Here is a 24,125-nt window from a genome sequence, read left to right as displayed (position 1 = left end):
ACTGCTTTTTGAAAGTCCTTTTTTTTTTTTTAAATTTTTTATCCATTTTTGTTTTAATCTTTATTTATTTATGATAGCCACAGAGAGAGAGAGAGAGAGGCAGAGACACAGGCAGAGGAAGAAGCAGGCTCCATGCACCGGGAGCCCGACGTGGGATTCGATCCCGGGTCTCCAGGATCGCGCCCTGGGCCAAAGGCAGGCGCCAAACCGCTGCGCCACCCAGGGATCCCCTTTTTGAAAGTCCTATCCCACAGAACAGAGACCCGTGTGTGTGGCTCATCAGAGACCTACAGCAACGGCGGGAACTTTTATGGTTTAATTCATCCTGGTAACAGCAGGAAAACACAGTTGACGAGATGAGAACGTGATTTGAAAGTCTATTCCAAAGACTCTATCAGAGTCGTAATAGTGGCTCTTTGTTTTAGTCTGTGAGCCTGCCATAAAGTACAGTCTTCTGTGTGGCTTAACCGACAGAAATTTATTTTCTAACAGTTACAGAGGCGGGAAGCTGAAGTCAGAGTGGCAGCATGGTGGGATTCTCGTGAGGGATCTCCTCCCGACCTGCAGGCGGCCGCCTTCTCGCTGCATCCTTGCACGATGGACACAAAGGGCAAGTTCTCTGGTGTCTCTTCTTATAAGGGCACTAATTCCATCATGAGGGCCCCATCCTAATGACATCATAACCATAATCTCTTCCCAAAGATCCCATCCCCAAATAACATCACAGTGGGTAGGGTAGGGCTTCAAGAGATGGATTTTGAGTAGATGCAAACATTCAATCTGTAACACTCTTAAAACCTCTAATTTTAGGGACGCCCGGGTGGCTCAGTGGTTGAGCTTCTGCCTTCAGCCCAGGGCGTGACCCCAGGGTCCCAGGATCGAGTCCCGCATCAGGCCCCCCACAGGAAGCCTGCTTCTCCCTCTGCCTGTGTCTCTCTGCCTCTCTCTGTGTCTCTCATGAATAAATAAATAAAATCTTAAAAAAAAAACACCTCTGACTTTAGAAATTACTAGAATGTAACTCAGTATTGGACATTATTCATTACTTTTGCTTTCTTCATAGAGAGCCCATTTGAATTACATTTGCAGATGTCTGGAAAGTTCTACCTTAATATGACTTTGGTTACTGAATCTGGCCCATCTTTCTTGAAATAAGTCTATTATTGCACCCTTAAAAATTGCTATGCCTACAAATTATCTTCTCTCTCATCCATTCTATTTTTGTTTATCTTCCTCTGGAACTTACCGGCAATGCGGTATTGGACAATTTACTTAATGCTTCTAAGCTTAATTTTTTTTCATCTATAAAATAGTGATAATAATACTACCTACCTTCTACATTTTTTTTTTTTGAAACTTAAATGAGACAATCTAAGCAAACACTCAGTAATTGTTATTATTGTGTTGATGATGGTACTGGTCATGAAAACAGTCGGAGAAGTAAGAGTATGCAGGAACTAGTAGTATTCTGAAATCTGAAATATTGCTTGGGCTTATCATCTGTCTTACTGATTGTGAAATAATAGGAATCTATATTGTATTCTGTGCCTGGTTCCTGACAAAAATTTAAAACCCTTGTAATTTCCTAAGTGATAAGAGCACTGGGAGCATCTTTTGTTCTAATATATTTTGTCTTTGACCCTGTTTCCTGAGACAGAGCTCCTAAATCCTTTGGAATTTCCTGTATGATAAGAATATTTTTGGTCTAAGGAGGCAATGTTTGGTGGGCTCCTAGATAAGGTCACCAGAAAGAACAAGACATGATTATAAGCTTAGAATTTTCAGGTCCACACTCTTTCTTCTATGAAGGGGAGGAGGGCTAGAAATTGGGTGAATGACCAACCCTGCCTATGTGATCAACTCTCCATAAAAATCTCAAAAGCCCAAGGTTCTGATAGCTTCTGGTTGGGTGAACACGTCCCCGTACTGGGAGGGTGGTGCATCCCAATTCCACAGGCATCCCACACATTTGTTGACCAGAAATGTGAGAAATAAAGCATTCTGTGTGAGTGGTAAAGAAGAAGCACACTGGAGTGTTTCTTTGCATGAGATTGTTTCCTGAAGTATCGAATTACTACTCCTTTTCCCAATATGGCTTTATTTAAGTCATTATGTTTTGAATGTTATTACTTTCTCTTCCCCATCCTATTATTGCTTAAAAGATTGAAGTGTTAAAGGACTTTATTGAGAACCTTGAACAGATTCTTCCTAAAATGTCTTGTCAATGAATTTTAAAACGGAGTTGTAGGGTATTTCTATTTTTAGCTTTTTTTTTTAAAAAGGGTTTATTTACATATTTGAGAGGAGAGAGCTAGAATGGAGGGGGCAGAAGGAGAGGGAAGGAGAGAATCCTCAAGCAGACTCCCCTCTGAGTGTGGAGCCTGATGCAGGGCCTGACCCCAGGACCCCAGGATCATGACCCAAGCCAACATCCAGAGTCAGCCCTTACCTGACTGATCCACCACCCAGGGATCCCTATTTTTTAGCTTTTTGAGGAACCTCCATACTGTTTTCCAGAGTGGCTGTTGATAACTTTTCTCTATTATTCATGCGTTTGCTTCTCTTGATTACAGTTTAAAACAGTTTCTGAGGCTTTACACGATTGCTTTTTAGTTTCTTTATCCGTTTATTAATTCATTCTTACAAACTTTACTCATCTAAACTTGACAATGCTCAAAAGTGAACTCTCAATCTTTCCCTGAAGACCTGCTTCATGGTGGCCTTCCCCTACTAAGTTAGTGGCAACTCCACTGCTCCCCAAAGTCTAAGCCAGAATCTCTGGGTTCACTGTTGTTTCCTTTCTTTCGTGTCACAGCCATGTTGCCACCAAATCCTATTTATTCTGTCTTCAAAATAAATCCAGGATGTGGTCGCTCCTCAGCACCTCCGAACCACCTCCCAGGTGAAAGCCACTGTCACTCTTCACCTAGGTTATTGTAGAAACCTCCTTCTTGGCCTCCTGCTTCCACTCCTGCCCTCCTGCAGTGAGTCTATTCTCAACACAACCCACAATGCACGTCCGGTCATGACACTCTTCTGCCCAAAACCCTCATGATTCCACTCAGAGTGAAGATGAAGCAGACACATTGGCTTTCACTCCTGAGGCACCTAGGCCCTTGCCACCTCCTTGGCCTTATTTCTTTTACTGTCCTCCCTGTACTGCTCATTCAACTTTTGCCTCATGGGCCTCTTTACTGTTCTTTACATTGGCTACAGCATCACCACTGCCACCATCACTCCTCAGTGGATATCTACAGGGTTAACTTCTCCAAGTTTTTGCTCAAATGCCACCTTCCAGATGTGACTGGCACTGTTTGCCTACTGAACTACACATGGTTCACCCGCTGGCCACAGGTGGAGGACACATATAACCAAAGACAGGTAGGTATAAACAGCCTAGAGTGGGTGTATATTCATTTTGGGAAAAAAAAATGCTATTCAGCTTAGTGTTATGAGACACTCAGGTTGATGATGACAATGATGGTAAGGATCATTTATTAGGTACTAATATAAAACTAATATAATATATATTTATAATATAAATAGTATTTTTATTATAAAAAGTACTATTATGTACTAGGTACGATGGCAATTGCATCGCATGCATTATTTTCTAAAAAATCTCAATTCTGATGTTATGAGGTACTCTCTATCCCAATTACAGATGAAGCCTGTGAGGTGCCCTCAAAACTCTAAGCAGTACCTCTGTTTCTAAAGACTTCTTAAAACTGGACTGTGGAAGAGCTATCAGGAACACAGAAGTTATCCAGTAAAAATCAATACTTTGTATTGTATAACTCACTAATTAAGTCCTCTAAGTGATGCAAAAAAAATTACTCCCTTACCTCTTTTTGCCTGCAACCCTCACCCCTTCATTCCCGTTTCCTCATCCAACCCCCTTTAAGCATGTGATAGTCATAGATAGTGACAATCTTCACGAAGAACCTTCGCGTTCATCTAATCATCAAATCCAAAGTCTTCATTTTTGAGCCAATAAAACTGAAGTGAACGTACACACATTGTTCCTTCTTGAAGTTAATGTCTAGTTAATAGCAGAAGGGGCCACAATTTTTAAGAGTGATGTGACTTGGTTTTCAGTCCCAGAGTCTGCATTGGACCCCTAATGAATTGGCTTTATGTGTTGATTATTAATATGCATGAACCAAAACATAGAAAGGGAAACTTTTTCCTAGAATGAGTTTCCATTTGCTGTCATAAAATATTGCTTGTTCTCCATTCTTTGCCTCTCCAGCTTCAGAGTTGTTCATGATTCGATTCTTAAAATCAGTTCCAGAAGAAAACCCTCCTTATCTCGGGGAAATTCATCAGTCCTCCTTTCTGACTCCATCTCTCTATAGAGAAGGCACTAGATGGAACGTGACTAAAGCTCTCATTGAAGAATAGACCTGGAAAGTATAAAAAAGGAGAAACACTCTCCAAAGAATATGTATTCTCATCTTTTACTCACTTTATCCTTGAAACACAAAGAAAATTTTGCTGCCATATCACATCCACGACTAGCATTTTTTTAACTCCAAGAATTTTCAAAAACAATCTCTGAGAAAATAATGAACTTTTATAACAAATGCTATGAAACCAGTTATGTCAAAAAAAAAAAAAGAAACGAGTTATGTCTTTTTACCGTTTCCTCCTAAATATCCTTTATTATTTAAATATATTCTTCGAATGAGTTTGGCAGGAAAGATAATATCACTTGAACGGTACTTGTTTCAAGGACTAGTGGGGGCTTAAGGGAGGAAGAGATGCATGAAAAAGTAGGGAGAAAAGTTTTTTTTTTTCCTACCCAAATATGAAGGGATTTTTTTTCCTTAAAATCTAGTTTATGAACACATTTTTAAAGCTAATCTCAATGGTGTTATTATCATTAGCAAGTGACGTTTACTTATGGGAAAATTAAGCAAAGTAATTAACATTCCTGATGAAAGAAACTTCCTCCAACATTACAACCACAGGCCTAAGAACCTTCAAGTACTTTAAAAGCAAAAAAAAAAAAAAAAAAAAAAAAAAAGCACTTTAGAAGCTCTATCACAGAAGCAATAATAGAATCGGTCATAGAAGCAATTCATTTTTAGTGGTACTAGAGCTATGTCTCAACAGCCAAGAAATTCAGAAATTCAGTGCTGGCTGGCAGTCCGCCAACACACACGCAAACCCAAGGACCCTCAGAGACTGTCTCTCCTCTTCTAAGTCCTTGGAAAAATCTTCGGTTTGAGTCTTGATAAGAAAAAATAACCCTCACTAGACACCATTTTTAAGTTTAGGATTGAAACTCTCAAACCTGCTTTGAATTGGAGAGACTGCGGCAATGTTGAAGAAGATAAAAATGAGATAAAATTCAGGTTATCTGCTCTGCTTTTCGATGGATGGATGAGGATTAGCCCCGGCTCATTATGGCACCTTAAATCTGTTTTTAACAATCAATTCTTGGGGATCCCTGGGTGGTGCAGCGGTTTGGCGTCTGCCTTTGGCCCAGGGCACGATCCTGGAGACCCGGGATCGAATCCCACGACGGGCTCCTGGTGCATGGAGCCTGCTTCTCCCTCTGCCTGTGTCTCTGCCTCTCTCTCTCTCTCTCTCTCTGTGACTATCATAAATAAATAAAAATTTAAAAAAGAAAAGAAACTTAAAAAAAAAACAATCAATTCTTATACTAATTTCTAAAGGAGTGTGCTTATTCACTTTCCAATTGACATGTGTGACTCTAAGAAGATCTACTCGGCATGTGTCTACAAGCGAATCCGGTCATTTCACTTGCTTGTAATAATGCAATAATATATGCCCAGCACCACTTAGATCAACTTAACTTAAATCATCATTCAATGATTTCAGGTGACTTAAAAAACTTCCTTTATATGCAAGATGTAAAACTGTTCCACAGTGTGACAAATTCATCCGTTCCCCACCGTGCTCTAAAGAAGACTTTTTCATTATCAGGCATTTGGGTATTTCTATTAAGTATTTCTTACTCTCATAAGCTTAAGTACATTGATCAAGGAACCCAACAGATCACCCATAAAACAGGGTGGGCCCGTTGCTAGAAGCAACTATCCCTCATTGTGGCCCAGCCTACAAAACGGTTTGCATATATTGAAAGCAAAGTGCAAACACTGGCACTAAATGTAATCAGTCAAGTGCAGCAAAATAAACTCTATTTTCTTCTTTCTCATTCTATATCATATCTCTTTTATCTTTGATCTCATCCTTCTCTTCTGCATTCTTAAAACCTCTTATATTTTTTTTTACGTTTTCTGGTTTCTTTAGCTTCCATTGTCTTCCTTTCCTGACAATTCTTTCCCTTACTTAGGTCTACTGCATGCCATCTCTATCACCTGTACTCGTACCATGAGACAGCCATACTATGCCACAGAACTACAGACAGAAATGAATTTTACTTAATAGATTAGGGTAAAAAACCCTAAGCTAGAGCATGCTTTAAGGGGGAATACATTGTCAAGGGGCAGGTAACTTTCTTTAAAAAAAAAAAAAAATTATTATTATTTTTCAGAGGGAAAGAGAGGGTGGGGAGGGGCAGAGGGAGGAGAGAATCTTACGTGGGCTCCACAGTCACTCTGGGCTCAATCTCAAGACTCTGAGGTCATGACCTGAGCTAAAGGGAGTTGGATGGTTATAGCCCCCTGAGCCAGTCAGGTGTCCCGGGGCAGGTGACTTTCCATATTCCCTCTGGGAGGGTCGCTCCAACGAGCTCACTCGTGCCTATTAAGTAGAACTGACAATATGTAAATAGATCAATAGATCGGCAAAGTCAAACCCTACTGGAAATAATTTACAACAGCGACCCTCCGGGGGTCTCGCTAAGCCTCTGCCAGCTGGCCGAGGGGTGCGTGCCGACCTCCTCCTTGAGGCAGCGACCTCAAGCCCGACCACGATTTGGTCACAGGCAGCCGAGAAGCCTGGTGGGGGGTGACCAGCACCTTCCACTGACACGCCCGGAGACTTGTTTCTAAGTCCCCGACGAGAGTCCATTTGGAGCGTTCCAGGCCGCTCTGGGTTGGTAGGACTCGTTCCCTGGGCGAGAGGAAGCCACAAATGGGGGAAAATCGTCGGTGATCAGCGTGGGAAAGAATCGAAGGTGCATCACTTCCACATACAGGCGCCGTCATGTGTGTTTTGACCAAAGTTGAAACTGAGCTCCAAACCCCGAGAAGAGGGGTCCCAGAGAAGCAGAGGGATTTGGTTTCCACTTTCACAAGGCGTAGAGGGTGCACAGGCCACCACGAACGACAGAGGAAGTGGCGACCACCGTCGGGGGTGACGTGCGGCTGCCGGCGAGGCTGAAGCAGCAGACCCACTATCTTGTAGATCTTGGCTGAGGTTTCTACACACAGATGTTTAGACACCTGCTCGCGGGCGGGGGGCACGGGAGGGACCAGGACGCTTGCAGCAGCAGAACGGCATGATCAGATAAGCAGTTTAGAAAGCAGGAGCTGAGAAAAGCTGCTGAGATTCCTGGCACCTGCTACCTTCGGGGTATCTGATGGCTCGTCCTTTAACCAAGAAAGGCAAACACCCAAACGCACAGCTTTCAGGGGAAGAACGATGTGCAGGTTGGGGCAGTAAGCGGATCAGGTAACCGTCAAAACAAGTGTCTGCTTATCAAGCTGAAAATAAACCCATCGATGAACACAAGAGACGGTGCGTCCGGATCTCGCCAACGGCCGTCCGCCCAGGTCACGGGCCACAGGCTGGCCCTGCCTGCGACGGGGTAAGGGTCAGGAGGCTCCGTGTGGGTCGGGCGTGTTCGGGGCCCACGCACGGGGCCACAGTGTGGGGGAGCGAGGGCTCAGGAGGGTGGGGCCCTGCCTACGGACGCAGCTGTCCGAGAACAGGTGTGGGGGGGGGGGGTAATACATACAGGCCGTCGCCCACGCCTTGGTTGTGTTTGCTCCAAGTCTGCGTTTTCTCAACCATGCAGCTGTGTTTCTTGGAACACGGCATCTGATAAGCTGCTAACAGGTGTCCCATGAAGAAGGCTTCTTGTGCTCAGATTAGCTTGGGAAAGCTGCGGGCGACACCTGTCTCCTGAGAGTCCCCAAGGGCCCCAAGGACTGACTAACGAAGGCCCTGAGCAGTCCTACAGCAGAGTGACCCGTTCCGTTTTCTTAGCACAGCATTTTCCAAGTTATTTGACGTAAAACTCCTCCATTCAAAGAAAATTATGAATAAACTGAAGGGATATTCGTGTTTTAAAAAAACAAAACAAAACACTCTTTAGAAAAAGCTGAAATGTGTCCAGAGCAGCAGAAATGTACAATGATAATGAGGAAAGTGACTTTAGTAAATACGGGCAAATCCAATACCAAATTTTCAGGTCAAATGTAATTCCTTGCAGGCCTAATCATTCCTGTAAATTATCCTCGAAGCTACATTAGCTCTCAAAGTTCTTAAGCAGGTACGTCTTTGTGTACAGATATTAACTTTATGTGATTTGCATTTTAAAAGAGGAGCAGCTTCCGGCTTTTCTGTACAAGCCGAGAAGCTATTAAAGCGTGCTCCAAGCATGTGCTGTCCCTTCGGTGACTGAAAGGTCTAATTTGCAATCTGAGGAATATGACACCTTTTGAATAATGCAAACTAAGAAAGTGCTAATTGGTTTCCATGGTCATACCTACAGCCTCATGAAAATGGATTAGGAACATAAAGAAAAACGCAAAATATATGACTGCAGAGCCATTTATGTTATAAATGAAAGACGAATTGGGTGAAATGCCGAATAATAACAGCAATGGTTTTAATGATAGGCGATGAGCAGGATTTGCACCTGCTTTGCACCAGGCTCTATACACTATGTCCAACCCTTATCTGCAAAAACAAAGCCACACCAAACCCAAGGCTAGGCAAGCTACTCAATAAAAAAAAAAAAAATAAATAAATAAATAAATACAAATCATATTTGTATTTCTTGGGTTGCATTTCTTGAGCACATACTACGCATCAGGCGCTGTCGCACACATCTCACATCAGTAAGCCTCGTGGACCCTGCTGCAGCCTGCGAGATGGGAACCACCGTTGTCCCTGCTCCACAGGGGAGCTCACACGTGAGGCCAGGCCACCGTCTTGCTCAGCAGCAGCAGAGCCGGATGCATGGATGTCTCTGAACCACTTACTCTTTCTGCTTCTCTGCTACTTTGAGCCCACGATGTTTGCACAATTTGCATATTCTGATTTCATACTAAATCGATATAATTTTAACAATACGTAGCAGGTGGCTTAGGTCAGAGCTTTTTCCTGACTTTAGGCAACTGTGTCCCTAGGGGATGTTGATACACCATCAGCTGGAGAAGCCAATGCCCCTACTTCTGTGTGTGATGTCTCCCTATATTCTCACAGTCTGGGCCTGAGGAATGTCACTTGAAGTTGCTTCTGTAGACAGTGACATACGCAGCAGTAAAGTGCTCAGTAAACACCAACAGCAGTTGACTCTTTGTGTCATATGCAGGAATTTCTGTCCTGATCTTAATGCTATATTGTCCAAATCTTAAGTAAAATAATTTCTTGAAAATGTTCTGCCCAGTTCTGTTTCTGTTTTAGCCAAACTGCTCTCCACATGCCTCTCGCCAGTTTGTGCCACCTGATGAGGAGCCCTGTCTGATGTTTATTTCTCAGAGAAACATTATGTCTAGGGATGCCTGGGGGGCTCAGTGGTTGAGCATCTCCCTTCAGCTCAGGGCGTGACCCCAGGGTTCCGGGATCGAGTCCCGCATCCGGTCCCCACAGGGAGCCTGCTTTTCCCTCTACCTGTGTCTTTGCCTTTCTCTGTGTGTCTCATGAATAAATAAATATATTTTTTAAAAAAAGAAGAGAAACATTATGTCTAGATCAAAGGTTAAACTGACCCCTTTGCCACTGACCATTTCAGAGAATTGTGGAAGTCACATTTTAAGAAAGAACTTGAGGGGTGCCTGGATGGCTCAGTTGGTCCAATGTCTGACTCTTGGTTTTGGCTCAGGTCATGGTCTCGGGGGTCATAGGATCGAGCCCCACCTGGGGCTTCCCGCCCGGTGGAGAGTCTGCTGGAGCTTCTCTCCCTCTCCCTCTGCCCACCCCCCACCCCACCCCAGTTTGCTCTCTCTCTCTCTCAAATAATACATATATTTTTAAAAGGAAAGAAAGAAGAAAGAAAGAAAGAAAGAAAGAAAGAAAGAAAGAAGAAAGAGAAAAAAAGAAGAAAGAAAGAAAAGAAAGAAGAAAGAAAGAAAGAAAGAAAGAAAGAAAGAAAGAAAGAAGACAGAAAGAAAGAAGACAGAAAGAGAAAAGAAAGAGAGAAAGAAAGAAAGAGGAGGAACAGAGAAAGAAAGAAAGATAAAAGAGACAAGAAAGAAAGAAGGAAGGAAGAAAGATAAAAGAAAAAAGAAAGAAAGAAAAGGAAGAAAAAAGAAAGAAGAGAAAGAAAGAAAGAAAGAAAAGAGGAAAGAAAGAGAAAGATAGGAAGAGAGAAAAAGAAAAGAAAGAAAAGAAAAGAAAAAAAAGAAAGAAGAAAGGAAGGAAGGAAGGAAGAAAGAAAGAAAGAAAAAAAGAAAGAAAGAAAGAAGATAAAAGAAAGAGAAAGAAGAAAGAAAAAAAGGAAGAAAGAAAGAAAGAAAGGAAGAAGAAAGGAAGAAAGAAAAAAGGAAGAAGAAAGAAAGAAGAGAGAAAAAAAGAAAGGAGGAAAGAAATAAGAAAGAGAAAAGAAAAAGAGAGAGAAAGAGAAAGAGAAAAGAAAGAAAGAAAAAGAAAGAAAGAAAGAAAGAAGAAAGAAAGAGAAAGAAAGAGGAAAGAACAAACTGGAACAATCTAAACAAGCCAATGAAGCGAACGCGGAGTTACAGTCGAGGGCATCAGAAGGCTCAGCGCAGCAAGCAGGGAACCGACCTTGCTGGGTGCTTCCCCTAAGGCAAGGCGGTGCCCAGCACTTCACGACGTCTGTGAATTGCTCAGAATCACGCAGGAGGGAGGTCATCACGACTTACTTCCCCTGACAGACGTCACGGAGAGCGGGCGACATGCCGGGGGTGACGCAGCTGTCGGCGGAGCTGGGACTTGAACCCAAGTCTGGCGTAAAAGCCTGCTGTGCTTCCTACTATATCACATCCCTTCCGGAGCTTTAAAGTCGGACAAAAGCTGCTTTCAAGTGAGGTCACTGTGAAGAGGCAGGAGGCCTGATCTCGTTAGCTCCGTGACGGAGCGTGGCAGCCACGGCAAGGGCATCACGTTCGACACTAGAAAGCGATACTTGCCTGACGCTCACCTGTCTCAAAATGTGCAAGTTGCGCGTGGCCTCCGGAGTTTGCACTTCCTGCCACGAAAGGGTCTAAAAGGAAGCTGAAGTGCCCAGGCCTCCTCTGTTCTCTGAAACTATTTAAGATTCTAGACAAAATGCATATTCCCTAGGAAACCCCTGATACCAAGGACGCTTCTGCCGTGATCCCCTTTCTCCATCCTGTCCCAGCGGCGCGACCTAGAGGAAGTCAGACGCTGCTATGCAAAGCAGGGACATATCACCTTCCAGGCCCGGTTGCCAGGGGGGTGGATAAGGGAAGACACGGGACAAGCGTGACCTACTGCAAAGCTCACAGCGCCTTAGCAGCCTCTTCCTGGGGGTGCACAAGGTCCGAGTGTGTCGGGGCCGAGGCGCTTCCCGTGATGTCCACTTGGATCGAGCCGGACACGGAGAAGGAAGCACCCGCAGGTGCAGGGCTCTCCCCTCACCTGTGTGTCTGGATCCATCACGTGGGTGCATTTGCCGCCGACCTGCGTGTCTTCCTGCTTGCTCGCTCCCAAAGAAGACCATGCACTGTCCTTCTGCATTGCTCTCGGGGATTTTAATCTGCGTGTTTAGAAGATTCTATGCAAGAGCATCAGTGAAGTAGCTTTTCCATGTCCTCCATGTCCTCTAACTTTTCCATTGGTGCATTGAATAGAGCATAATGCTACTGTTTCTTATAATAATCACAGATACGCAATTCTGTCTCAAAGAGGGTTTTTTTTTCCAGTTGCTAAAGTCCGTTGCCTTTATTTAATATAGAAAATGTTCTAATGAGAGACTCTTAACTCTGGGAAACGAACAAGTAGTGGTAGAAAGGGAGGTGGGCGGGGGATGGGGGTGACTGGCTGACGGGCACCGAGGGGGGGCACTTGATGGGATGAGCACTGGGTGTTATGCTATATGTTGGCAAGTTGAACACCAATAAAAAATAAATTTATAAAAAAAAAAAGAAAATGTTCTAGACACACATAGAGAATCAGTGTTGTGGAACCAGCAGATCTTTCTGCCGTAACCCTACTTTCTGATACCGGAAGACTTTTAAAAGAGAAATAAATACATTCAAAATATACGATGACTAAAGTGTGTGGCTGTAAGTTCTTAAATCCTTCTGAAGTTCAAATAAATACTGATAAGAGAAGATGTCGTTAAAGAGATACTCATACATATGGTTTTAAAGAGTATAATCTGGTGCTTAAATTAAGGAAACTTGCAAGACTGTTATTTGCATACAGGGAAAGAGTAGTGATAGGAAATGAAAACTCTATGAAAGTCTGATTCCATTTGAAATGAAAATAAATCCATCCTTTAAAACCTTCTGTCCAGGCAGCCCGTGTGGCTCAGCGGTCTAGCGCCGCCTTCAGCCCAGGGCCTGACCCTGGAGACCCAGGATCGAGTCCTGCATTGGAATCCCTGCATGGAGCCTGCTTCTCCCTCTGCCTGTGTCTCTGCCTCTCTCTCTATCTCTCATGAAAAAATAAATAAAATCTTTTAAAATAAAAAGAAGGTCAAGCAAAACATCAAAAAATAAAAATCTAAAGATTTCGTAATTTGGACCTTACCTTCTCTAAGCACATACATTTGACAACAGAGGAAAATAAGTATTCATGGTTCGTAAGAAAGCAAAATAATCCTAAAATAATGCAGATGCACAAACACATACCCATCCACACACAATCTGGAATGTTTATATAGGCACAAATACCTACACGCATAAATGTCACATAAAATAGGGGGAATTTAAAAACAAACAGTGGACATCTATTGTGCATGTCTTTCGAGGCCTCTCCCGCACACCCGGGTGTCATAAAACGACACCTCATAGGGGATCCCTAGATGGCTCAGCGGTTTAGCACCTGCCATCGACCCAGGGCGTGGTCCTGGGGTCCCGGGATCGAGTCCCGCGTCGGGCTCCCTGCATGGACCCTGCTTCTCCCTCTGCCTGTGTGTCTGCCTGTCTCTCTGTATCTCTCATAAATAAGTAAAATCTTAAAAAAAAAATTAAAACGACACCTCAAGTCTACCTAGAGTCACGGAGTCCTAGGTGTATGTCACATGACACCACTATGGTGAACGCAGCAGAATAAATGAAAACAGGTTTTCTTTTTCTGAATGAGCTCAAGAATATTTTCTCACACCCATTCTGATAAAATTATATAGATTTTTGTTTAACCTGGGAGGGGTCATATGCAAAACGTCACAGAAGAAATACCAGGGCGCTCGTTGAGCGTCCCACCGACAACTCTGTGACAAGGCAAAGCGGCCTACGCTGAAATAGTTAATTCTAAACACGGTTTTCAGCCTCTCCAGCGTATTACGATCCATCCCTCACTGTTACCCTGCAAGTTACTGGTTTCGGACGTAGTCTAACGCGTCGGCTGCGCTATATTCACTAATTTGGGCGGATGCCATTCAGAAATAAATGGTCCTCAGTTTGCATCCATATAAATATGAGGAAGTCCTGGTCATGAATCAAAATTCCAGGGTGTAATTGTTGAACCTCTAGTACCTCGTGGGCACGTGCAATTGAATTTTAAGATGAAGCATTAAGGAAAAAAAAGAATTGAGGCCTCTGAAACTCTCCGAAGGATAGAATATAAAATAGAAAAACAAAATAATAAGTAAATAAATAAATAGATAGATAGATACATAAATAGATAAATAAATAGATAAATGAATAGATAAATAGATAGATGAATAAATAAAAATAAATGAATAGATAAGTAGATAGATAAATAAACAAATAGATAAATAAATAGATGAATAGATGAATAAATAAAAATAAATAAATGAATAGATAAGTAGATAAATAAATAGATAGATAAATAAATAGATAAATAAATAGATAAATAGATGAATAGATGAATAAAAATAAATAAATAAATAGATGAATAAATAGATGAAAATAAATAAATAAATAAATAAATAAATAAATAAATAAAATAACAATATAAAATAGAGAAGGAAGCAAAGATTCCATTAAATCATTAGCTTCCTATGAGGCAGGAAGATAAAACAGAACGAGCTCTGGAATCGGACCAAACTGGATTCTAATCTTACTTGTCCCATCGGCTGCTGCGAAACTTGCTGTGAAACAGGTGACGACGCGGCGCGGGCTACAAAGATCACGCGTGACGGGCGCTGAAGACCTCCTTAGACCTCCTTTGCACGCTAGTAGCTGCTCAATAAACGATGAGATCCCTCTCATTAATAGCTTGATTGGTAACAGCTGCAAAACACTAACTGATGCCCTCTAGGTATTTTTCTAAAAAAACCGATCACTGTAGTCTCCACATGAAAAAATCCCTTCTCAGCGCCGGCTGAGTGAATGAGCAGGGAACGGAGCCTCACCTACGGGGCCACGTGCAACAGGGACAAGGTCAGGGCGCATCCATCTGTCTCAATTCTTCGGAGGATTTCCCAAAAAGGAAGTTTTACCCTTTCCCCACCTTTTTATCTGCCTTTGTGGTTGTCTGAATGCTTCAGGGGCAATGTCACTGCTCCCGACTGCAAGCACCATCCCAGAGACGGATCTGATCTCTTCATTCTTTCATTAAATCACGCAACAGGATCAGGACGTGCCCAGGGTGCTTGCGTGGTCCTGAGACGTTCCGGGAGGTCACGGAGCAAACGACTGGCGGGTGCTTGCACAGCAAAGCGGGCTTAGGGCCTGGTAACGCCAAGCTTCTGCGGTGACAGCAGACCCCACAGGCTTCCCCGGCGTCCCTAACCAGGCAGGCCGCTCCCCACTTTCCACCACCAACAGCTGACACGTCCGAGTTCCTCGTGGCACGCTGACCTCCCCATGTCTTCATTCACCGCGAGAGGCGGCGCCGCGAGGAACCCTGAGTGGAAGACACCGTGACCACGGGGCGCACCGGAGTCCTGCTTTGCTCCTCCCTTATCTAAGTCACACGACGTGGGATGTGGCTTAGGAGGTTCTCAGTTTTCTCCTTCATCCCAGGACACGAGAAGTGGGTTACCAGGACACGGGCTTTGCGGTCAGGAACGTGGGGCTCCGTCCTTTGGTTGCCCCACGTATGAGCGCCGTGGCTTTGTGCAGACCACTAGGCGGCTCTTTATATCTCAGTTTCTCAATTTACAAAGCGGCCAAAAGAGGAACATTGTAGGCTAATGTGATAAGGGCCAGTGAGGCAATCTCTCTAATGCACTTATCAGAGCATAAGGCACTAGAACCTTCCTCTTCTCCTCCTCCTCCTTCTTACTATTATTTTACGATTATCCACTGTCTTTCTTTTTTTTTAATTTTTTAAAGATTTTATCTATTTATTCATGAGAGACACAGAGAGATGCAGAGACCCAGGCAGAGGGAGAAGCAGGCTCCATGCAAGGAGCCAGACGTGGGACTCGATCTCAGGACTCCAGGATCACACCCTGGGCCAAAGGCAGACACTCAACCCCTGAGCCACCCAGGCGTCCCGTATCCACTGTCTTTCATGCCTACATTTGTAAGCCTCTCTACAGGGACCTTACCCTGAAAGTCAGGAAGATACGGTGACAAATCAGGGAACAAGAACAGAAAATATAATTCAGATCTAAAAGAAGTCAGAGGAGAGAGGAACTACCAAATGTAAAATAGCAAGAAAGGGTAACTTAGAACACAAAAGTAAAAGGGTGAGGGGGTCCCCAGGTGGCTCAGTGGTTTAGCTCTGCCTTTGGCCCAGGGCGTGACCCCAGGGTCCTGGGATCAAATTCTGCATCGAGCCCCCCGCATGGAGCCTGCTTCTCCACTTATCTCTCTGTCTCTCATGAATAAATAAATAAAATCTTAAAAAAAGAAAAAGGGTGAGTACCAAGCAAAGACACCAGGTTCAGTCGGGATGCTGGAGTGCTCAGATGGGAAGTGAGCAGCTATGTGTCTAAATGAAGACGCGATGCATGAGCAGGACCACCTGATGCGTGGGAGGAATTGTCTCTAATGCATGCAAATAGATCTTATCCAACGACTTTAAAAACGGGCTACATGCCATTTCATGAAATTTGAGTCCACATCTATAAATAAGACACAGACTTCTTGCCCCCTTTAAATCTCATGCGGGGGGCGGGGGAAGAATTCAACTCCAAATTCTGTTAAAAAGATGGGCACTGAGGGGGACACTTGACGGGATGAGCACTGGGTGTTTTCTATATGTTGGCAAATTGAACATCAATAAAAAATAAATTTATAAAAAAAAAAAAATCCCAGGTCAAAGCGCAAACGACATCGTGGCCACATGAAAACTATGGCGCTCCCTGCAGCTAGCTGGAGAGTTCTGGGATTGGAGTTTCCTGGTAAGAAACAATCCAAAGGGACAACGGACACAAAACCACACAGGTTCTTGGGAAGCTCACCACAAAGAACGTTCACGCCAAATGTACCCCGTTTCTGTGCATTTGTTTCACAGAAACCTGAGATTTCTATTGCTTTAAAGATAACGGCGGGGTGGGCGCCTGGGGGGCTCGGTCAGTGGAGCGTCTGACTCCTGATTTCAGCCCAGGTCAGGTCCTGGGATCGGGCCCTGCGTGGGACTCCGTGTTCAGCAGGAGCCTGCTTGAGGTTCTCTCCCTCCCTCTCCCTCTGTCCGCACCCCCCCACCCCCCCCACCCCCCCGCGGGCTCTCCTCTCTCTCTCTCTGAAACAAATAAATAAACCTCTTAAGAGATAATGCTGGGGAAAAAAAGAAAAAGAAAAAAAAGAAATACTGCCTGGAATCTAAAAGGAAGGAAATGCAGATGTTACCAGTGCAAAGCAACATTCAAACCAAAACATAACAAACAAAACAACACAAAAATGCTTCTTCTCCCTAACAGAATGCTCTCCCAGGACAAGACCTCAGAGGCTCCCGGGGGGCCAGGGCGGGGGGAGGAGTCACGCCTGAAGCAGACAGCCTCGAGGGTCAGAGACCAAAAGGCAGTGGAAGTCTGCAACATGTCAGGTTAATGGGGAGAGAAACCCACAATTCTGGCAAAGAAGGAAAAGGGAGGGATCCCTGAGTGTCTCAATGGTTTAGCGCCTGCCTTTGGCCCAGGGCGAGACCCTGGGTCCCAGGATTGAGTCCCACATCAGGCTCCCTGCATGGAGCCTGCTTCTCCCTCTGCCTGTGTCTCTGTCCCTCTCTCTCTCTCTGTCTCATGAATAAATAAATAAAATCTTAAAAAAAAAAAGAAAAAGAAGGAAAAGGGAAGGAAAGAAGAATATCCTACACGCTCACCTCCCTGATTTCAGAATTAGTCAAAAAAAAAAAAAAGATATTTTGGGAGAAAACTGAATTCTCTGTTGCTGAACTTGTTTTCCTTTTGTAGAATCAAATAAGCATTAGGCAGAGGTCTTAAAAATCAAAAGGGGAGATTCCTACTGATTGCACCCAAACCGGAAATAACCACATTCCTGCTGATTGCACCCAAACCCGAAATAATCACGTTCCTGTCTGCTCACCACGGTAGGACTCCGAATCTGACCCTCCGGCTCCCACTCTGCCACCAAGGCATCGTAGGTGTCGACTGATTTTCATTTCACTGAGAACTCGCGTTGCCCTGATTCCTGTGTCTACACGTGCGGCACTAACGTGGCTACGACATAACGGACGCGACAGCTTGCGGTGAGCAGCGGGAGGGATGCGGCGCATCTTACCTGGAACACGCCTGGCCTCCTAGTCGCCCTAAGTCAGCTTAGTGCTGGGCCCCACGTATCATGAGCACGGGGCGCTCCGCTCAGAGCTCACCCCCACGCTGGGCGCTGACACTTATTTTCCAGAGTATCGGCGACACGGATAAAGCTAGACTTCTCAGCCGACGCAGACTTCCAGCTGAACGTAACCACGGCAAGTCTCATTGGGAATGACACCACGCAACTATGAAGGATTTACGATTCTTCCCGAATAAGATAGGACGACGACAACAGCAGCAACAGTAACACGCGACAGATATTTAAGAGACGTAGCGGAAAATGAGGATAAAGGCCTCATTAGAACCCATCAACACTGATCTTTCTGTATGAACACGAGCTGCTTTGAATCACCTTATACCCCCCCTTAAGTCAAAATGCAAAGACGTAAGGATCAGGAAACCCCCAGCCAGCAGTGCAGGTGCCAGCATCGCCACGGTGTCTGCTCAAATGAGTGGGTCGCGAGGTGTCCTGGGTGGGGGGGGCAAGGTGCAAGGCGAGCGCCCGTCTCTTCCCCGGGGGTGTCTCCACGTCCCGTCAACTTATTGAGACTCACAAACGGGGTTCTCTACGGTTTTCGTACTTTATTATACTACGCAAGTATCACGAGGTGGTGATCTTCACAGGCACAAGATCGTAGCTGTGACTACTCCGTCAGAAGATGAAAAAAATAAATAAGTAAAAAATAAAAAAATAAATAAAAAATAAAAATAAAAAATAAAAAATAAAAAATATAAAAAATAAAAATAAAAATAAAAAAAAAGAAGACGGCACATGTCTTCTTTTGGGAGACGGTTGTTTGGGATTCATAATGAAGCTCAAAAACAGTTTATTCTATTTCATACTCTTATTGGCATTAAAACACTGTACGACTTCCTAAAGATCGCTGTCTCGTCTTCTATGTCAAAATAAATCGTATTTGCACTCAAAATTACCTGGGATCTACTGCCTGCTTCACTAGGAGTCTGCTTTTTTTTTTTTTTTTTTTGTATTTGTTTTGTTTTGTTTTGTTTTTGTTTTTAGTTTTTCTTTAGGAGTCTGTTTTAACTTATGTCTTACATGTAACAGGAGAGCAACCGAATGAGCTTAAAAAAAAAAAGAGAGAGAATAATCAACTAATCAACTCACCCACCGGCAAACATATTCCAAACCTAGAACTTTACTTGGCTTAAAAAGTGACATTTTAATAAGTAGCAGAAAAAAAATATTTAAAAAAGGAGAATAATCAACTCACCCACCGGCAAACATATTCCAAACCTAGAACCTTGCTTGGCTTAGAAAGTGACATTTTAAGAAGTAGCAGAAAAAAATATTTAAAAAAGGAGAATAATCAACTCACCCACCCGCAAACATATTCCAAACCTAGAACCTTGCTTGGCTTAGAAAGTGACATTTTAACAAGTAGCAGAAAAAAAAAAAAAATATTTCACAGCATGCTCATCATTTCGGTTGCTTGCACCAAAGCACCTGGGCACTTTGGGGACCGTGTAGGTCTCCCCGACGACGGGCCGTGAACTTCACCGTGAAGTTGGACGAATGATCGCTGCTTCGCTGGGCCTGCAGCTGCGGAGACCGCGGGCCGGCCCGGGTGACCTCTAAGCGGCTGTGAGAGCCGGGACCTCCCGCCCCGAGGTCTCAGCCAGAGGCCCAGGCTACTCACCCGACAGCACTCCTGCGGACAGACAGACAGACAGACGAGACCCACCTCAGGCTGAGGGCGAGCAGCTGCTCCTTGGACCTCAGTAGCTCCCCAACGGTGAAGCTGGCATAGCCCAGGAAGCTGCGCTGGAAACAAGAAGGCACAGGCTCCCGTTAGCTGCGAGTGCTCGCCGTCGCCGTCGCCGTCGCACCGACCCTACCAACGCCCCGAGAAGGAAGCACCGAGCCCGGTCGCCTGCGAGTATTTCCCAGGCAGAGACACAGTCACCCCAACGGAGGCGCAGTGGCACGTCCTCCTCCGGGGGGGAGCCCAGGGGTGCAAGCCCAGGGGTGCCCGGGCTTCCTTGTCATTAAAAGCAGAGAGGCCGGCGGCCTGGGAAATCACCAGATCCAGCGGCCAGGACCTCCCTGCAAACTGACTTTCTTCCGCGCCGAAACCGAGGCCGAGGACGGGATGACAGACTTTTGATATATTTACCGGAGCCGCCGCCGTCCCGATCACAAGTCCCCAAGCCCCTGGGGCAGCGCCCTTGGACTCCACATATAAGCAACTCTGTTGGCTGCAGCTATTTTTATGTGGGACTCTTGTGCAAGTTATAAATAGAAACGCTGTGCTGCTCCCCCATCACGGCGACGCCGAAGAGCATTTGTTTCCTTTTGTCGTTTCTACAGGAGCAGGGGACGATTTCAGCCCAGCACACGGGAGAGAGAGGTACTTGTCGGTCACATTTTCTAAAATTGCTTTCTTGACCTATCACACTGGCCGGGGACTATCTATGAATATCTCCCCTCTACGCTCGTGGACTCGTGATGTAAAGAATAAAACTCCAAATTGGTTTTCCTCTTCCAGGATATAGATCTTTGTCCCTCTTTAATATTCCCGGCTGCTTCTGATTTAAAGTCACGATGCTACGGTCCACCATAAATAGTATTTCTCGTTTCCCCCTCAAGGTCTGGAAGTGACCACGAACCTATCAAACCCAGACCATCCAGGCCACTGCTGCCCAACACACTGCGATGCTTCACAAGAAGTCAACACTACATCTTCTAGAAAATTCTATCCTCAAACAATTCTATTTGTTGCAGGTGTGCACCGGATCGAGAGCCTGGGCTTGAGGAGCCTGGGGACGATTCAGGGAAGACTGTGCAGTTATTTAGTACAAAAAAAGGCTGCAGCCACACTTCACAGCTGTTAAGCTTAAGGAATAAAAAAAAATAAAAAAAAAATAAAAAGTAAATTAAAAAAAAAGCTTCGGGTCCAAATTTTTCTCCCCCTTTCCAATTTAGATTTTTTTTTTTCAAAAAACCTAAAGGTGAGCATCTGACATACGAACCAGTTCTAAAGTTGGAGATGCTTGCGCTAGGAAGCATAAACCCAATACACTAACTGGAAACCCGAAGAGCCTAGACACCACCTGGCCGAAGCCAGGAGACTATTATGGGGCTAAATTACCAGGCGAACGACATCAGGTGAAAATACTCTTTGGGGGAAAAAAGCTCTGATGAGACGTCAATGTGTGGGAGTCAAGACCGGAAAGGCGGTGCAAGCGCTCCATGAACCAAGCGTGAAGGAATTTAGGGTGACTTTCCAGCAAAGGGCAGAGAAGAGCCTGGGAACGACCCGGCTGGACCAAGGCATGAATGACGCTTCCTCAGAGACAGGATGGATGGAGGATGTTCCCAGAACATCCGTCAGGAGCACCCCTTCCCCAGCTATCCACTCTGCTTTTCTCTATTTCTTGTCCTGTTGTATTTTTCTTTACTGGCACTCACCACCATATGACATACATATGTCTATTTAAGTCAAATTAAAATACATATTAAAATATGTATACTTGGGCAGCCCGGGTGGCGCAGCGGTTTAGCGCTGCCTGCAGCCCAGGGTGTGATCCTGGAGACCCGGGCTCGAGTCCCACATCGGGCTCCCGGTGCATGGAGCCTGCTTCTCCCTCTGCCTGTGTCTCTGCCTCTCTCTCTCTCCTCTCTGTGTATTCTCGTGAATAAATAAATAAAATATTAAAAAAATAAAATAATAAAATATGTATACTTGCTTATTGTGTAACTCCCTTGAAAATAACTGAGATCTGAAGCCCCACAAGGAGCCTTCCTTTGTGTTCCCACAGACTCTGACGGCCCAGCGCGTAGTAGGCCATGTGATAAACACCCGCTGACAGAGAAGGAATGAACGACTGGCATCAAACCTAGCGTGTCAGCCTGTCGCCGTGGTGGAGATGGATGTTAGAAGGTTCTCTCTGCAGGCATCTACCAAGTGCTATGGTTCGCTGAAACGTGGGAAACTTGATGGGATGAGCACTGGGTGTTATGCTGTATGTTGCCAAATTGAACTGCAATCAAAAAGAATATGTAGTAAAAAAATAAAATAAAATAAAATAAAATAAAATAAAATAAAATAAAATAAAATAATAAAATAAAATATAAAATAAAACAAATAAAATAAAATATAAAATAAAACAAAATAATAAAATAAAATAAAATATAAAATAAAATAAAATAAAATAAAATAAAATAAAATAATAATAAAATAAAATATAAAATAAAACAAATAAAATAAAATATAAAATAAAACAAAATAATAAAATAAAATAAAATATAAAATAAAATAAAATAAAATATAAAATAAAACAAATAAAATAAAATAATATAATAAAATTTAAAATAAAACAAATAATAAAATAAAATATAAAATAAAACAAATAAAAATAAAATAAAATAAATAAAAATAAAATAAAATAAAATAAAATAAAATAAAATAAAATAAATAAACATAGGAAATCAAAACGACTTTTGTGTGCGGACTGGACTGTGTGTCATTGCCGCAAAGCTCGCCGTAGCCTCTGGTGTCTAAACAGATGTCTCTCTTGCTTCCTCTTTCCCTGATTATTGGGTTTTAAACTACTCCTCATCCTTTCTCCTCGCTCGAAGGAAGCTCTGAACTCATAGAGACTTCATGATGCCTCAAAATCTCACAGTATTTTCTCTCCGCCTTTTGAGATTTCGAAGGTATGGATGGTTTTGGGGATTCACAGAACAGAGTGCACATGTCACGACTGTGACTGAGGCCTTTTCATCCATGAAAGTGGCAGATGCCGCAGACTGGAATGTCGCAGGGAGGGACAGGTGGAGTGGCTATTTTCAAACATGAGCAACACACACAGCACGAGGCACAGCTGCTTGTAGAGTCGGGACCTCAGCCCCTGAATGTCCTGGGCTTCCGCCACGGAGCCAAGCCCGGTGCCCAGGACAGCGGGGCCGCGTGGCACGCCTCCTGCCTCCATCTGGGTGCTCGCAGCGGGCCTAGGGCAAGGCCCCCGAGTCGGACTTTCCATCATCACTGGCAGCGACATGCCTCATCGCAAAGGATAAGAGGGTCTGCAGAAACCACTCAACTTGTTAAAGACTAATTTACATAATGACATTATTAAAAACATGTCAAACCGGAGGAGGTGTTATTTAGGTATAAATATGATCTTATTCATTATACAAATAAAGTGCATTGGTGAAACCCGCAAAGACCGCGTCTAACCGTTCCGCACTGCGTCACTAACGGTGGAACTTGCCTGTATATTTACTTTCTAGCATGTGTTTAGGGATTTGCTTCACCTCAATATAAATAAAACATCTCATTCATTTGCATGAATATTCACTGGCCTCCTGTAAAAAGAATGAATCAGAGGGAAACAGTCTCTGTCGCTGAAACCTAAGTCCCCACGGAGGGAAAAGAGCACACTAAGGCTAATGTAAGAGAATAACTTAATCTAAAGCTATTTTATATCTTTGCTGTCACTGTAGACATAACCATAACATTTGAGAGAGGTTTTTCGAAGATTTTTACATTTCAGACACAACTCAAGGAACGAGCCTTTCCAGCTCTTCTTCGGGGCTGTTTCCAACATTCTCGTCGTAATGGTTTTAAACTGGAAGCTCTAATATCAGTGGAAAAATTTGAAAGACGAACAACAACAACAGAAAAATTAGAGTCTCAGTGAAGTTGGAGCTCAGAGGTCTGGAGTGTCATGTTAAATGTTATTCTGTCCAGAAAATGGAAATCTGGGCCATTAAATCACTCCTCCCGGCCCCCGGACTGGCTGTCCCCAGCGGGGACTGGCAGGCCCTGTTTGTCGTCACACGTCTGTGGTCTGGAAGGAGTCCCTACACCATCCCCAGGCCTGACCGCGGTACGAGGAAAGGCGCAGGCGGGAACTCCATCCTTCTCAGAGTTGTGGTCCTGAGAATCAAAGTGAGCAAAGCACTTAGCTCGTGCAAGTGCAAGGACTTAGCCGCTTGCACGTGGCTCCAGAACCGGCTAATGTGCAGAGGCCAAGTTGGAATCCGGGTTTCTTGCTTTCCAATCCGGCGTCCCTTGTCCCCATTACGCCGGGCTGTATTTCCAGGACAGGCGGCTGCTCCCTTTCCCTCCGCCAGGCGCTCTCTGCCTGTGCAGCACGTGGCTCTGACCTTTCCGCTAGCTCCTGAGTGCCCCCCCGCCCCCCGCCGTGATCA

At 44.2% G+C, this 24,125-nt stretch overlaps 1 protein-coding gene across 7 annotated transcripts in view; it reads right to left on the bottom strand.

The window, feature by feature from the left end:
- Nucleotides 1-24,125, bottom strand: part of INPP4B (inositol polyphosphate-4-phosphatase type II B) — a 440,596-nt gene that overhangs the window by 221,597 nt on the left and 194,874 nt on the right. For 5 of the 7 annotated variants that reach the window (XM_072755181.1, XM_072755185.1, XM_072755179.1 and 2 more), the window contains one exon: nt 19,651-19,730. In XM_072755181.1, the coding sequence (XP_072611282.1) occupies nt 19,651-19,730 (80 nt within the window). Of the gene's footprint in view, nt 1-19,650; nt 19,731-20,082; nt 21,070-24,125 lie in introns of those variants that run through there. The other 2 variants (XM_072755184.1, XM_072755183.1) reach the window with 1 other exon arrangement.

This window comes from Vulpes vulpes, chromosome 4 (assembly GCF_048418805.1).
Source record: "Vulpes vulpes isolate BD-2025 chromosome 4, VulVul3, whole genome shotgun sequence".
Classification (NCBI taxonomy): Eukaryota; Metazoa; Chordata; class Mammalia; order Carnivora; family Canidae; genus Vulpes; species Vulpes vulpes.
This window is presented reverse-complemented; position numbering and strand designations above follow the sequence as displayed.